The 15886-nt window shown below is 30.3% G+C and overlaps 2 protein-coding genes across 2 annotated transcripts; one reads left to right on the top strand and one right to left on the bottom strand.

The window, feature by feature from the left end:
• Nucleotides 1-3488: 3488 nt before the first annotated feature.
• On the bottom strand, nt 3489-4882 carry LOC111686283. Its single transcript, XM_023448636.2, has 2 exons — nt 4680-4882; nt 3489-4602 (listed from the first exon to the last, which is right to left on the bottom strand). The coding sequence occupies exons 1-2, from the start codon at nt 4756-4758 to the stop codon at nt 3572-3574; spliced, it is 1110 nt and encodes a 369-aa protein (XP_023304404.2). The 5' UTR covers nt 4759-4882; the 3' UTR covers nt 3489-3571.
• Nucleotides 4883-5108: 226 nt separating this feature from the next.
• On the top strand, nt 5109-8570 carry LOC111686282 (inosine-5'-monophosphate dehydrogenase). The gene is made up of 5 exons (XM_023448635.2): nt 5109-5231; nt 5371-5693; nt 5759-5909; nt 5974-6625; nt 7551-8570. Exons 2-5 carry the CDS (start codon nt 5575-5577, stop codon nt 8195-8197), a joined length of 1569 nt encoding a protein of 522 aa, XP_023304403.1. The 5' UTR covers nt 5109-5231; nt 5371-5574; the 3' UTR covers nt 8198-8570.
• Nucleotides 8571-15886: the final 7316 nt, after the last annotated feature.

Genomic DNA, 15886 nt, shown 5'->3' with positions numbered 1-15886 from the left:
ATTAATTTAAGAATAAAACTGATTCGGATATTTAAATAAAAAATGTCACACACACACACACACATTTAAACTTTTAATAGTAAGAATTTCATTTTAAAAAATAGAAAGAGGAAAAGAAAAGAGAATCTTAAAGGAAACACCTACAAAAACTCATTTAAGAAGTTGTCTGTTTTCTTTTGACTCTCTCTCCCACAGTTGCTTAAAATAAAATACACAAGGAAATAAAATGTAAGAAACATACAGTGAATCAACTAAGTTTTTTGCCTACCTTTTTTAAGAGAATTTTGTTTTTTGTTAATAAATAAAATTCGAAAAAACAGGTAAAAAGTAAATATATGTTTTCCAATTATAAATAGAAATTGTGTAAAATTAAACAAATTAGAAAAAATATTAAAATAGAAATTTTGGTGCATTTGTTGTTGCATTTTATAATTATTCATCAGAATTTGCATGTCAATAAAGTATTTTGCATATTAAGAATTCCGGTTAATTTCATTGGGTTTTTCAAATTATTTTTGGAATTTATTGTTTTATTGTTAAAAGGAAGATTGTTAAATATTTTTCAATTGCGATTTGCAAAAATCATATCCTCATTGGGTAAAAATGTGATGTTATTTGCCTTAAAATGTTTAAAGGATAATAATCAGACAATTTCGATATAAAAAATTAGTTTAGATTTCTAGAACAAGTGTAAATCAATAAAATATTATGAAATGTTTAATCAATAATATTAAAAAATATAAAATAGAGTAATAGATGAAATGTTCCAAAGAATTATTACAAAAAACGCACTGAGTGCTCTTTCAAAATTTTTAACTGCCAAAGGGAGGCGACTTGTATCCAAGGAAAAATATTGGACTCCTCATTTATCTTTTTTAAAATTTATATACGAACTTGCTCCTAGTTTAAATTTAGACCTCTAAACAGACCTTAGGTTGCTTGGAACCAATGTAAAAGGAACTGTCGTGTAGTACAGGAAAAGTTCATAATTTATATATTTTAAAATATAGGTATATACTAAATTTTATAAAAATATTATATTTTATAAAATAATGCAGCAATTTAAAAAAAAATATCAAAAAACCTAAAAAGCAAAATACTTTATTGACCTAAAAAATTAACAATACGTTCACATTTTATCAAAAATCTCGTCATTTTAATATAACGATTTTACTTTTTATAGTAGAAAATTAAAATATAAGATATTCTTTAAAAAAATACAACAAACAAATTGCTTTATTTTGCTATAAATAACTGTTCAGATAAAGTTTTTTCTTAAAATTACTTAATTGATTCACTGTATGTAGTTTGTGTTACTAAAACAGAGAACAGGTGATGGGGAAAAAAGGATAATTAAAGTAAACGTATAAAGAGTAAAAGAAACAAAAACTATGATAAATAAAGTGTTAATTTGAAATATTTTATTAAAAAAATATCATTTAAGCCTTTTTTCATTGAGTTAAACGATTTAATGGAAAAATCTCTTTGCATAGTATCCACCACCCACAACTAAATTCATTTGTTAAAGACTTGTTATCAACTTTACTGCTTATGACGACCTAACGTCTCATATTGCCAGCCTACAATGGTGTTTGGCTACACTGAGAGAAAAGAATAAGATAAAATTATAAAAACACAATTTATGAAAAAAAGTTATAAAATTTCCAAAAAAGAAAAATTATAATAATAAAAGTTCAAAATGTTCTTTAATTTGTTTTATGTTAATTTTTCAAACATTCTTTTTTTACAGTGTACCTTTAAACAGCAGCAAACAGTTTATATTAAATGCTCAAATTACAAACGTTAGAGGCCATTTACTCTTTATTGTAGGCTTTTGATAGCGCAACTAAATGTTTGTACGATTATTTCGTAATACCGGCCAATACAATACAAACAACCAGTCAGCTGTTTTACAACAACAACATTTTACTTTTTAAAGTACATACCCCCTGGTATTAAAAAAAACACACTATTTAAAAATGTTTGTTGTTAGACTGAGGTGGTGGTGAGTGGTGTTTATTATTGTTATTATTATTATTGACCGAGAATAATATGTATGTATGTTGGTTGAAGAACATTTTTGCTGACAACAAAACAATAATAACGAAAGAAAGAAATGCTGGCAGCGCCTAAAACACCCAGTCTGTATTAGCTAGTAGCCAGCCAGCCAGTCAGCCCAGACATCACATCAAATGTAAAAAATATTTTAAATCCAGCCTTGTTAAAGCGAAATAGCGGAACAAACACACCCAAGGTCGCCGACATCCACCACGCCCTAGATACGCCTCAAATTCATCAAAAGTAACAGGAGTTCAGGAATTATTTTTCAGAAAATTGCACAAGAAATAAAAAAGAAAAACAACAAACACACCAACACACAAAACTTACGGATGTTACTTCACTGACAGCCAGCCAGACAGACGAGAGTCTAACAAACAGAGTTTTTAGAATGTGTTTTTGTCTGTCTGTTTGTCTTTTTCTGTTTTTCCATTGTTGTTTTGCGTAAAGTTATATTCTTGTTATTTTAATCGTTTGTTGTTGTTGTTGTTGTTGTTAATAACACCACCTTGTTGTTCCTACAATGTGTTCATTTGTTTTGTTATTGCTGACATATCAAATGAGAGGGTGTGTTTGAGATTAATGCTTTTGTTGTTGTTGTTTTTATTATAATTTGATTTCCACCTAGTATTTGTTGTTTTTCTTTTATTTTCCCTTTTTTTGGTTTAAAATATTTTTAAAAGACTTTTGTTTTCTTTTAATTTCAATCACAAAGTAAATGAAAATTTTTAAATTCATTTATGTTGTTGTTATTGTTTCTCTCAATTAGAAAGGGGTGTGTGTTTTTTTTTTCTTTGGTATTGTGTGAAAAAGTATTTTGTTTGCTAATTACATATTATTAAATAAGGGGAAATAAAATGACAGAAATATATTTTGTGTTTTGAACTATTACTCTAACGTAAATTTAGGTCGTAGCACAGAGATGGCAAAATGAAACTGTTATACATATGTGGATGTTAACAAAGAAAAACTGTTATACACAAATATTTGTATAGAAACAAACATTATAACGTAAAATCTCTAAAGAAAAAACTGTTATATGAAAAACATTTTTCTATAGAATGAAACTGTTATACACACTTTTTCTATAGACAAAAACTGTTATACACACATTATCTATAAGAACAACTGTTATTCCCATATTTTAAACACACATTTTCTATTAAAAAACTGTTATACCTAAATTTTTTCTATAGACAAAAACTGTTATACACACATTATCTATAAGAACAACTGTTATGCCCATATTTTAAACACACATTTTCTATTAAAAAACTGTTATACCTAAATTTTTATGTAAAAAACTGTTATACAAACATTTTCTGTAGAAAATACTGTAACACTCACAAATTTCTCTAAAAAAACATATATATGCACAGTTTCTATAGAAAAAAAGCTGTTATTCATACATATTTCTGTGCAAAATACTGTAATACATTAATTTTTCTACATAAAAAACAAGTTTTTTTATTGACATATATTATATATTTTATGCAATAGTTTATTTTCCAAATTAATCTTCATCATCTGAATGATCTGAACGTCTTGAATCTCGGTCACTTTTGTTGTCACGCTTATTCGAATCATCTGATTTCCTTTTTCTATCTTCACCCCCACCGCCCACGACCAAGCCATCAGACCATTTACCACGTGGTATATCCGAATAAGCGCTTGGATCCATAGGATCCAATATATCATCATTATTACGTCCATGATGACGTCTATTACTACCACCATGACTAGAATAACGTTCTCTATCACGTTCGCTGCGATCACCACGATCTTTACGTTGACGCGAAAGAGCTCTATCCAAGTCACGGGATTTTTGTTTACGTGGCAAGGCAACTGTAGGACTACCGGCCACTTCTTGTAAGGAAGGAAACTCGTGTGAATCCAAAGTGCGTGGTGATTTGGGTCTTAGGGAAGCATTTATAATTTCCTCCACTTCACGGTGATGTCTAGCCTGGGCAGATTCTTTTAATGGTTCTTCGTCTACATCTGACATGGGTTCACCATCACTAATCTGTTCGCCGCTAGATTCTTCCATTTGTTTTCTTATTGCAGCAGCACATTTGGTCACCTCTGATTTGGGATGAGTGGGTGGCAACCAAGATACCACATTTTCTGTTTCACAAGCAAAATAATAACAACCACAACCGGGATCGTACATTTCTACCCAACCCTTGGGTAAGGGATATTTTCGTATTAAACGTTTATAACGTTTCATATATTCCGCGGATGGTTTGGTTATACCCTCACCCCAGCGATTGACACAATAGAGGGTGCATTTATGCCAAATATTATATTTATTGGGACAGCATTTATAACCATTCGCCGAACTGGCTTCCCCCATGCGCACCTTCATTTGGGCCAACCAGTTATTGTCTTCCATGGGTTTGCGCACCTGATCATGATCCAAATCATATTGGCTGGGATATTGATACTCTTCTGAATTATGGACAGGCTGATTATCACTATCCATTTCGTCGTAATCCTCGGCAATGACTTCTTCATTTTCGGCGGCAGAAGTTAAGGTAGGAGGTTCTAAAGTGGGAATTTTTGTTAAGGAAATATTTGTTAAGGAATTGACATTATTACTGGGGCAAATTATTGACTTTTACCATTTTCTTTTTGCGCCTTTTGTTTATTAACCAAACCACGTTGGGCAAGTCGAGCTAATAAAGCTGGAGGTAAACTCATGTTTTATTTATTTTTGTGGATATGTTAAACAATATTTATCATTAATTTATTGGAAAATATAAAAAAATATTTCGTAAATTTCAATGTTTACTTTTTATTTTAGACAACTGTCAAAGTTTTTATACATTCCCTTTTGCTATGTTTACTTATGGAGTATGTTCAGTGTGTTTTTATGTTTTTCGCCAAACAGAGTTGTAATTTTAAGTATAATTTGTTTATTTTTAATTTTTGAATTAAAATTGCATAATTTTGTTAAAAATTCTTAAGCTTAAGAGAGAAATTATTATTAAATTTATAATAATTGCTATAGAATAATTATTTATTAAATAAAATTAAATATACTTTTCTTACAGCTCTGTGGGACACGTGGTTGCTTTGTGCGTTCATTTTACTTGCAAGTTTTCTTTTTATCTACATATTCGCCTTTGCTCATTTGGTGTCGATTCATTGAGAGCAACGCATTTCTACGGAAGGTAAATATTCCGGAAAAAAATGTGCTTTTCAAAAAAATTATAAAAAAAAAATATTCAATTACAAAAAAAGTTTTGAACAACTAACAGATTTTACGTTTATTTTTCAATTGTTTTTATTTATTTTCTGTGCCAATTCTAGAGTCAACATTCGCAGCTTTAATTATTAATTGTAGAAAATTTATTAAAAGAAAAAATTGCAATTGCATAAAAACAAATTTTATTGAAAAGAAAAAAAAAACACAATTTAAAATTACGCCGTTAATAATTTTGTTTAAAAAATTTATTAGTGCCAAAGAAAAAAAAATAAATTCCATTTATACTACAACCCATTAAAGCCAACAATATGTCTGCTAACAACGTAGTGCCCACCAATGGTTTTGTAGCAACAACCGCTGAAGATAATTTACAAGATGGTTTATCTTGCGAACAGTTGTTTGCCAATGCTGAGGGTCTGACCTACAAGTAAGTGAGCCCCCTTAGACATATTTAAATAAAATTGATGTAAAAAATTTCAATTTTCGTTTCAGTGATTTCCTTATCCTGCCCGGTTATATAGATTTTACTGCCGAAGAAGTAGATCTAAGTTCCCCTCTTACCAAAAAGATAAAATTGCGTGCTCCCCTAGTTTCCTCCCCTATGGACACAGTTACAGAATCTGAAATGGCCATAGCCATGGCTGTAAGTAAAACTAAAATTTTAGCCCACCTAAATTTCATTACCTCCTTTTTTTTGTAAATTTTAGTTGGGTGGTGGCATTGGCATTTTACACCACAACTGCACTCCCGAATACCAGGCCAATGAGGTTCATAAGGTTAAGAAATACAAGCACGGTTTCATCCGTGATCCCTCAGTTATGTCGCCCGATAATACCGTGGGTGATGTTTTGGAAGCCCGCCGCAAGAACGGTTTCACCGGTTATCCCATCACCTCGAACGGTAACTTGGGTGGCAAACTTTTGGGCATTGTCACCTCTCGCGATATAGATTTTCGCGAAAACCAGCCTGAAATCAAATTGGGCACCATAATGACCACTGATCTGATAACTGCTCCCAATGGCATTAATCTACCCATGGCTAATGACATTTTGGAAAAGAGCAAAAAGGGCAAATTGCCCATCGTCAATGAAAATGGCGAATTGGTGGCCCTTATAGCACGCACAGATTTGAAGAAGGCTCGTTCTTACCCCAACGCCTCGAAGGATAGTAATAAACAGTTGTTGGTGGGTGCCGCCATTGGTACTCGTCCCGAGGATAAGGATCGTCTTAAGCTTTTGGCTGCCGCCGGTGTTGATGTTATTGTTTTGGATTCGTCACAGGGCAATTCCATTTATCAGGTTGAGATGATTAAATATATTAAGAATACTTATCCCGAATTGCAAGTTATCGGTGGAAATGGTGAGTTTTATGAAATATTATTGCACATTTTTAAATATTTAACGAAAGTTTCAATTTAATTAAAAGCCTCTAACCCCAATTTAATTAAGCGAAAATATGCAAAGTTTTGCTCAGAGCTAGAATTGATTTAGATCTGAACTAGAACAGAACTGAATTACTTCTTAATAAATGTAAACTAGAACAGCACTAAACTTGATCTGAACTATAACTAAACTAGAAAAGAACAGAACCGAACTAGAATTGAGCTGCATCTGTACTCAAATAGAACTCAAGTAGAACTAAACTAGATCTGAACGAACTAGAATTGAACTAGAACTGAACTAGAAATGAACTAGAACTAAACTAGAACTAAACTAGAACAGAACTAGAATAGAACTATAACTGAACTAGAACTGAACTAGAACTGAACTAGAACTGAACTAGAACTGAACTAGAACTGAACTAGAACTGAACTAGAACTGAACTAGAACTGAACTAGAGCTGAACTAGAACTGAACTAGAACTGAACTAGAACTGAACTAGAACTGAACTAGAACTGAACTAGAACTGAACTAGAACTGAACTAGAACTGAACTAGAACTGAACTAGAACTGAACTGGAACTGAACTAGAACTGAACCAGAACTGAACTAGAACTGAACTAGAATAGAACTGAACAAGAACTGAACCAGAACTGAACTAGAACTGAACTGAACTAGAATAGAACAGAACAAGAACTTAGCTAGACAGAACTAGATATTAATTAAATGTTTTCTTCATTTCATTTAAACACTTTCAAACTTAAAAAAAACCCTCTAAAAGAAATCCTTTTAGAATTTTTAACAAATAGATCCATGTTTTCCTTTACTCTCTAATACACATTGCACTCGTTACAATTCATAAAACATGTTTTTTTTTTTGCTTTTCTCTTTTTTTAACACTTGCAGTTGTTACCCGTGCCCAAGCTAAGAATCTCATTGATGCTGGCGTTGATGCTTTGCGTGTTGGTATGGGTTCCGGTTCCATCTGTATTACTCAAGAGGTAATGGCCTGCGGTTGTCCCCAAGCCACCGCCGTCTATCAAGTCTCCACATATGCCAAACAATTCGGTGTACCCATTATTGCCGATGGTGGCATACAATCAATTGGTCATATTGTTAAAGCTTTGTGCTTAGGTGCCAGCGCTGTTATGATGGGTTCTTTATTGGCTGGTACTTCAGAGGCTCCCGGTGAATATTTCTTCTCCGATGGTGTACGCTTGAAGAAATATCGTGGTATGGGTTCCTTAGAGGCTATGGAGAGACGTGATGCCAAAGGTGCCGCCATGTCTCGCTACTATCACAACGACATGGATAAATTAAAGGTGGCTCAAGGTGTTAGTGGCAGTATTGTTGACAAGGGTTCCGTTTTACGTTACTTGCCCTATTTGGAAGTCGGTCTACAGCATAGTTTGCAAGATATTGGCTCCAGATCTATTGATGAATTACGTGCTTCTATTTATACTGGTAAATTGCGTTTCATGAAACGTACTCATTCCGCTCAATTGGAAGGTAATGTACATGGTCTTTTCTCCTACGAGAAGAGACTATTCTAACATACAATGCCCTCATGTCAAGGGGCGCCAACAAGTAAAAAAAGTAAAATCAGTATGGAACAAATGCATTCAAATCATAATCAACGTCAACCTGTAACAACTGAAAGAAGACATTTTGACCTGGCTAGACAATTTAAATAAATTATTCTTCAATACTATAACTTAAACTACTACAAACAACAACTATAAATATTATTTTATAAATTTCTTTTAATTGTTTGTTTTCAAAATGTAAAGAAAACTGTTACTTTTCTTTTTAATTTACTTTACTTGTACTGATTTTTGCTTTTTTTCAAAACGTTACCACCACCCCTTTCCTATCTATACTTTTTTATATTTACTACCCATTTTTTAAAGAAAATTTATATATTTATTTAAGTGTTTCTTATACATATATTATTATATAATAGCTATTTAATAACAAAAAAAAAAAAAAAAACACAAGAAAAACAAATCTTAAAAATCTATTTTATAATTGATGTTATACAAATTTAAGTCTCCATATACATACATAATTATGTATGTGTATGCTAATAAATGTTTAAATCTTAATAGAAATATATAAATAAAATGTATTTTAAAACAAATCAAAAAATAAACTTATATATTAAAAAAAAATAATAATAATAAAATCTCTAAAATATTAACCGCAATTCAATGATGCACAAACTAATGTGATGAAATTTGAGAAAACTTAGAAGGTTTAATTTGTAAAGCAACTCGTTTCAGTTTTAAACTAAACTGTAGATATTCCGTGTTTATATTGTAGACTAGTTTATGGATTAGACCTTAAACTACTCTATAGAGTTGTCTATACTCTAGAGTATAAACTAGTACACAGACAAAACTACACACTATTCTATAGACTAGAAACCAGTCTATAGACTATGCTATAAACTAGTCTATAGAATAGACTGTAAACTAGTCTAGAGAGTAGACTATAAACTATTCTATAGACTAGGCTATAAACTATTCTATAGTCTAGACTTTAAACTATGCTATTGACTAGACTATAAAGTATTCAACAGACTACACTATAAACTAGCCTATCCACCAGACTATGAACTAGACTTTAAACTATTACATTGACTATTATAAAATAGTCTATAGACTTGACTATAAACTATTCTATTGTCTAGACTATAAACTAGTATATATACTAGACTATAAACTATCCTATACACTAGACTATGAACTAGACTTTAAACTATTTCATTGACTATATTATAAAATAGCCTATAGACTTGACTGTAAACTAGTCTATTGACTAGACTATAAACTATTCTATTGTCTAGACTATAAACTAGTATATATACTAGACTATAAACTAGCCTGTATACTAGACTATGAACTAGACTTTAAACTATTCCATTGACTATACTATAAAAAAGTCAAGTCCAGACTTGACTGTAAACTAGTCTTTTGACTAGACTATAAACTATTCTATTGTCTAGACTATTAACTAGTATATATACTAGACTATAAACTAGCCTATACACTAGACTATGAACTTGACTGTAAACTATTCCATTGACTATACTATAAAATAGTCTATAGACTTGACTGTAAACTAGTCTTTTGACTAGACTATAAACTATTCTATTGTCTAGACTATAAACTAGTATATATACTAGACTATAAACTAGCCTATACACTAGACTATGAACTAGACTTTAAACTATTCCATTGACTATACTATAAAATAGTCTATAGACTTGACTGTAAACTACTCTATTGTCTAGACTATAAACTATACTATTGTCTAGACTATAAACTATACTATTGACTAGACTATAAACTAGTATATATACTAGACTATAAACTAGCCTATACACTAGACTATGAACTAGACTTTAAACTATTCCATTGACTATACTATAAAATAGTCTATAGACTTGACTATAAACTATTCTATTGTCTAGACTATAAACTAGTATATATACTAGACTATAAACTAGCCTATACACTAGACTATGAACTAGACTTTAAACTATTCCATTGACTATACTATAAAAAAGTCTATAGACTTGACTGTAAACTAGTCTTTTGACTAGACTATAAACTATACTATTGTCTAGACTATAAACTAGTATATATACTAGACTATAAACTAGCCTATACACTAGACTATGAACTAGACTTTAAACTATTCCATTGACTATACTATAAAATAGTCTATAGACTTGACTGTAAACTAGTCTTTTGACTAGACTATAAACTATTCTATTGTCTAGACTATAAACTAGTATATATACTAGACTATAAACTAGCCTATACACTAGACTATGAACTAGACTTTAAACTATTCCATTCATTGACTATACTATAAAATAGTCTATAGACTTGACTGTAAACTACTCTATTGTCTAGACTATAAACTATACTATTGTCTAGACTATAAACTATTCTATTGTCTAGACTATAAATTAGTAAATATACTAGACTATAAACAAGTCTATAGATTAGACTAGACTGTAGTTTAGTTGCAGAATAAAATCATCCAGGATAAAAAATTTTTTTGACATATTATATTTATTAGAACAGAACTTAAAGAATTCAATACATGGACATTAAAGAATTTCAATTCAAAACATAAAAGTTAATACAGGATATCAAAAATCAATTACATTTGAAAGGACAAAATTTTAAAGATTATTCACACAAACTTTACTTTTATTGGGGACAAATTTTTAAACGTAATTCACTCAAAATATTTGTATTAGGGAAAGCTTTTTCAAAGCTTTTTATCCATATCTCAGCAATATTTTTTTCCGGGACTTTATCGTTAAGAAGTTTTTTGTAATGAAACTTCCACATAATATAATTACTCTCCATTCTTTTTTGGAACAAAATAGTCGACTTCGACTTTTTTCAACATAAAGTCGATTGTTCGATTATTCGAAAGTCGATTTATAGAACCCTACTTTGAAGTCGCTTTATTTGTATATATCGGGAAAAAAATGTGTATACCTATACACTGTATAACTATAGATATACATACTTTTTTCCCGTTATAAACATACGTATGTATATGATTTTTCAAAATTTAGTTTTAACGAGAGGCAGAATGTCTACACAAGACATATAACAATTTTTAATACAAATATATACATTAACATTAAAATAACTTTTTTACTAAAAACGTTTTAATTATTTAATCAAATATTTTGGTTGTTTTATTACAGGTTTAAATTGTGCGTTTTTTTTAATAACATGCAAATACTCAATTAGTTTTAAATTTTGTTATAAATTGACAATATTTGATTACAATTTAATAATGTTTCTTAGTAAATTGTCGGTTGACCTTTATATAGAAAATATAACTTGCTTTATCACAGACCCCCTCCCTCCCCTCCGTACCATTATAGTATAATTCAACAATTTTGGAAATTCTTAAAATAGTAAATTTTTTATTACCAATTTAATCTAGATAAGAACCAATAAAAAAGAATAAAAAAATCGAAGTATGACGCTATATCCATCTGCTGGTTATAACCATTATTATTGTGCTGTGAACATGAGTTATGACAGCACATACAATTGTATTAGGTTTCCAGAATATTGTAAAAGGAATTTCAAGTTTAAGCAACAGGATGATAAGAAAAATAAGGAAAAAGTAGTTTTTTGAGGGACATTAAATAAAGGGTGTTTAACATACCTCGGATATACATATTTGATTTGAGAAAATTTTTAAAAAATTCTTTGGTATAATCTATATTTATATATTGTCAATCTTATAACCTAGTCTACTCTATGGAGCAAGTCTATCTTCTAGTCTGATCTCAAGTCTACTATATAGTGTGAAGCTAGTCAAGACTATAGTCTAGTCTATAGTATACTCTACTTTCTAATCTATGGTCTATAATGTAGTTTATAGTCTAGTCTATAGTTCAGTCTATAGTCTACTCTAAAGTGTAGTCTTTAGTCTAATTTACTTTATAGTCCAGTCTATAGTGTAGTCTATAGTGAAGTCTGATGTAAAGTCTATTTTAATCTTAAGTCTATAGACTAGTCTGAAGTTAGTCTAGAGACTAGTCTGAGGATAGTCTACAGTCTAGTCTATTCCACAGTCTTATCTATAGTCTAGTGTCTAATCTAAAGTATAGTCTATAATCTAGTCTAGTCTAGTCTATAGTATAGTCTGAGGTAAAGTCTAGTCTATAGTGCTGTCTAAAGCTACTCTATAGACTAGTCTGAAGATAGTCTACAGTCTAGTCTGAAGTTAATCCATAGTCTAGTCTACTGCACAGTCTAACCAATAGTCTAGTATCTTATCTATAGAGTTCTATAGTTGAAACGAAAAGTCGACTTTTCGACTTTTCAACTTTTTTCATTTAGTTAAAAGTCAACTTTTCGACTTTTTGCATTTTATGAAAAGTCGATTTTCGGACTTTTCGACTTTTTTCATTTAGTCGACTTTTAGACTTTTCGACTATAAGTATTTTATAAATAGTCGCCTTTTTGACTTTCTTCGACTTTTTCCGACTTTTTCGACTTTTTCCAACTTATCGATTTTTTCGACTTTTTGACTATTTTCGACTTCTTTCGACTTTTTGACTTTTTTCGGCTTAACGACCTTTTCGACTTTTCGACTTTTTTTACTTTTATTAACAAAGTCGACTTTTCGACCTTTTTCACAGACGATAGTTGAGTTATCGACTTTTTTGGAACAAAATAGTCGACTTCGACTTTTTTCGACAAAAAGTCGATTCTTTATAGTAGGGTTCTATAAATCGACTTTCGAATAATCGAACAATCGACTTTTTGTCGAAAAAAGTCGAAGTCGACTATTTTGTTCCAAAAAAGTCGATAACTCGACTATAGTCTATGAAAAAAGTCGAAAAGTCGGAAAAAGTCGACTTTGTAAGTAAAAGTCGAAAAGTCGGTAAAAGCCAAAAAAAGCCGAAAAGTCGAAAATAGTCGAAAAGTAGGAAAAAGGTCGAAAATAGAAAGAAGTCGGAAAAACTCAAAAAATTGAAACAAAGTCTAGTCTATAGTCCAGTCTACGCTCTAGAATCTTAATCAATTGCCTATAGTCAAGTCTTATAGTCCACTCTAAAGTCTAGTCTATAGTCCACTCTACGCTCTAGAATCTTAATCAATAGCATAATCAATTCTATAAACTATTTATAAACTATATAATCGATAGTGATTGTGTAAGAAAGACCAAATTTTCTTTACACCACCCTAGATTTAATTAATTCCAAAATATTTGAACTCTTTGCACAGAATCATTATTTTCGCAACACCCTCCTCGCTTACACTCTTATTCTAAAAGTTAACATAAAATATTTTCAAGTGGTACAATAAAACCACAACAAATAATACCAGTTGAGAATATAATAAAAATACAAACAAAAATAATACAAAATAACATATATATGTAGCTGGTATACGGAGGAAAAACGATGACAACAAATAGTATCCACCACTTTGTGTTTTATATATAAAAAAGACAACAACAAAAAAAAAACAACAACTAACTTATTCTCCTCAGACATTTCTGTAGATTGCTTTCATACCAATTGCATGCCAACGAAATAACTTTTACCGCTTTTTGCGTGCAAATTTTGCTGTGCGCCTGGTATTAAGCGAATAATTCGAATGTTGATGTTGAAATTGAAGAATTCTGCTGACTCGCTCACTCATTGTGCATTGTGAGGAGGGAATGAATAAAATAATAATTACATGAATGAATTGGATTGAAAGGGAAGTTAGTTAGTTGTTGGTTGTTAAAAAAGAAAAAAAACAAATAATGTTCAAAACAACAATTCTCAAATGAATGAATGTAATGAATGAATGAACGAACGAATTACTTACTACAGCTGCTAGGCTATCAGCTGAGGAGAAGAGAAACTTGAAATAAAATAGTAAATTTTAGGAATAATGAACGAAACAGGATGGATGATATCTTCAAAAATTCAATAAATAATGCATGTGTTTGTGTAAAAAATATTCCTTATAGATAATGGGATAACAGTTTTGTAATGATGAAACTAGGAAACAGGACGTTTTTTCGTAAACATTTTTTACCCATTTGAATAAATCTGCTTTGTTGGTTGTCGTTTTTTTTTCTTTTTGCATTTGCGCGAAATAGGCCTATTTTGCCGGTGTAGAAATGACAGGAGTTCAAAATAAATAAAACGCAAATTTTTCAAGTCTCATCATATGTGTGAATAATGAAGGAAAAAAACAACATAAAGTCACCATGATGAAAGAAATGCAAAAATGGGTGTATTTTGAATAAACAATAATTGAAATATGAGAAAAATATGCCTATTAAAACAATAAAAGTTATGGTTGGTCCATGTATATTTATATGATGGACATGGTAAAGATATTCTATTTCAAAGTCTTTTATTGTATAATTTCAAAGATAATCTATGTATATTATTATTTTGAATTATATATTATATAATCCAATGGTGCACTTTACAAACGAGATCCTGACTATTAATCAAGACTAATTAACTACTATACAAACGGTTGACTATAGTTGACGATTATAGTCTAAAAAGTTCATACTATAGGCAATAATCTAGAGTTTAGACTGGAGAATAGTCTATAGTCAGGACTATAGCCTATATTCTAAACTATTGTCAGAACTAACTACTATAGTTTAGATAGTAGATTCTAGATCAGTATATAGTCTGGACTATTATAGCATATTCTCTGAACTTTAGTTAAAACTATAGTCATGATTACTCTAGTCTATATTTTGGACAAGACTATTATAGGCCAACCTATAGTCTAGACTATGAACTATAGTTATATAGTTGAAACTATAGACTATATATTATGTGGTCTGGGATATAATATGGTTTGTATTACGACAATAATTTGGTGCAAAGTCCGGTCTATTGTCTCAACTACAGTCTAAATATTGTTCTAAAGTCTGTTTATTTATTTTTGGAAAAAAAATTATCGTTTTGTATGTATGTATATAAAAAATATCCTGCTATACACACAAATAATCCTTCAACCCATCAACTCGCCCAGAGTCATCTCATCTTTTCATTATTATACACAACTCAAACTCTTTAACACCAAACATTTTTCGCAATTCTGTGCGCCTTACTCTTTCCCCACCATCAAATTTTTACATTGAAACAAACATGTCTATCTGATAGTAAAAAAAAAAAATAATGTTTTGAAAAGGCTTTAAATAAAAAGAGCTTTCTTTGCCGGAGTTGAGGAGGTGGAAAGAAGTTTTCATATTGAATAAGGTTTTATTTAATGTGCGATGTATATTGGTCGGTTGGCAAATGCTGTGTTCCTGTTCGAATTTGATAATCATTTGCATAAATACTGTTAAATGTGTGCGTGTGCATATATTATTTAATGCATGATGATGTGGTTGATGATTTGTTAATAATGATGGCTGACGAAGACTTTCATCATTTAAATATATGTTATTTAACACTCATTGTAAGTATAATAATAATGAAGGCTGCTGGTTTGCTAATAAAAAATGTATGGGAATATGATGAATAGGAGGTTGTTAAATGAGTATGCAAATAAGTTTTACATAAAAAATATTTTCCCAAATTGTGTAGAAAATATAGTTTGCTTAAAATACTAATAAGTTATGCATATCAGGAGGAAGGAAAAAGAAAACTTTATCTTTCCACTATTGTTAAGTTAAAAAATCAATATCATTGAAAAAAGATGTATGTATGCTCGAGCATA

Source organism: Lucilia cuprina, chromosome 3, assembly GCF_022045245.1.
Source record: "Lucilia cuprina isolate Lc7/37 chromosome 3, ASM2204524v1, whole genome shotgun sequence".
Lineage (NCBI taxonomy): Eukaryota > Metazoa > Arthropoda > Insecta > Diptera > Calliphoridae > Lucilia > Lucilia cuprina.
This window is presented reverse-complemented; position numbering and strand designations above follow the sequence as displayed.

Bases quoted from the DNA above. Each gene is read 5' to 3' on its own strand.
- LOC111686283 (XM_023448636.2), bottom strand. From the start codon at position 4,758: ATGAGTTTACCTCCAGCTTTATTAGCTCGACTTGCCCAACGTGGTTTG. The intron at 4,603-4,679 runs GTAAAAGTCAAT...TTCCCACTTTAG, and splicing joins AAAGGCGCAAAAAGAAAATG to AACCTCCTACCTTAACTTCT.
- LOC111686282 (XM_023448635.2), top strand. From the start codon at position 5,575: ATGTCTGCTAACAACGTAGTGCCCACCAATGGTTTTGTAGCAACAACC. The intron at 5,694-5,758 runs GTAAGTGAGCCC...TTTTCGTTTCAG, and splicing joins GCTGAGGGTCTGACCTACAA to TGATTTCCTTATCCTGCCCG. The intron at 5,910-5,973 runs GTAAGTAAAACT...TGTAAATTTTAG, and splicing joins AAATGGCCATAGCCATGGCT to TTGGGTGGTGGCATTGGCAT.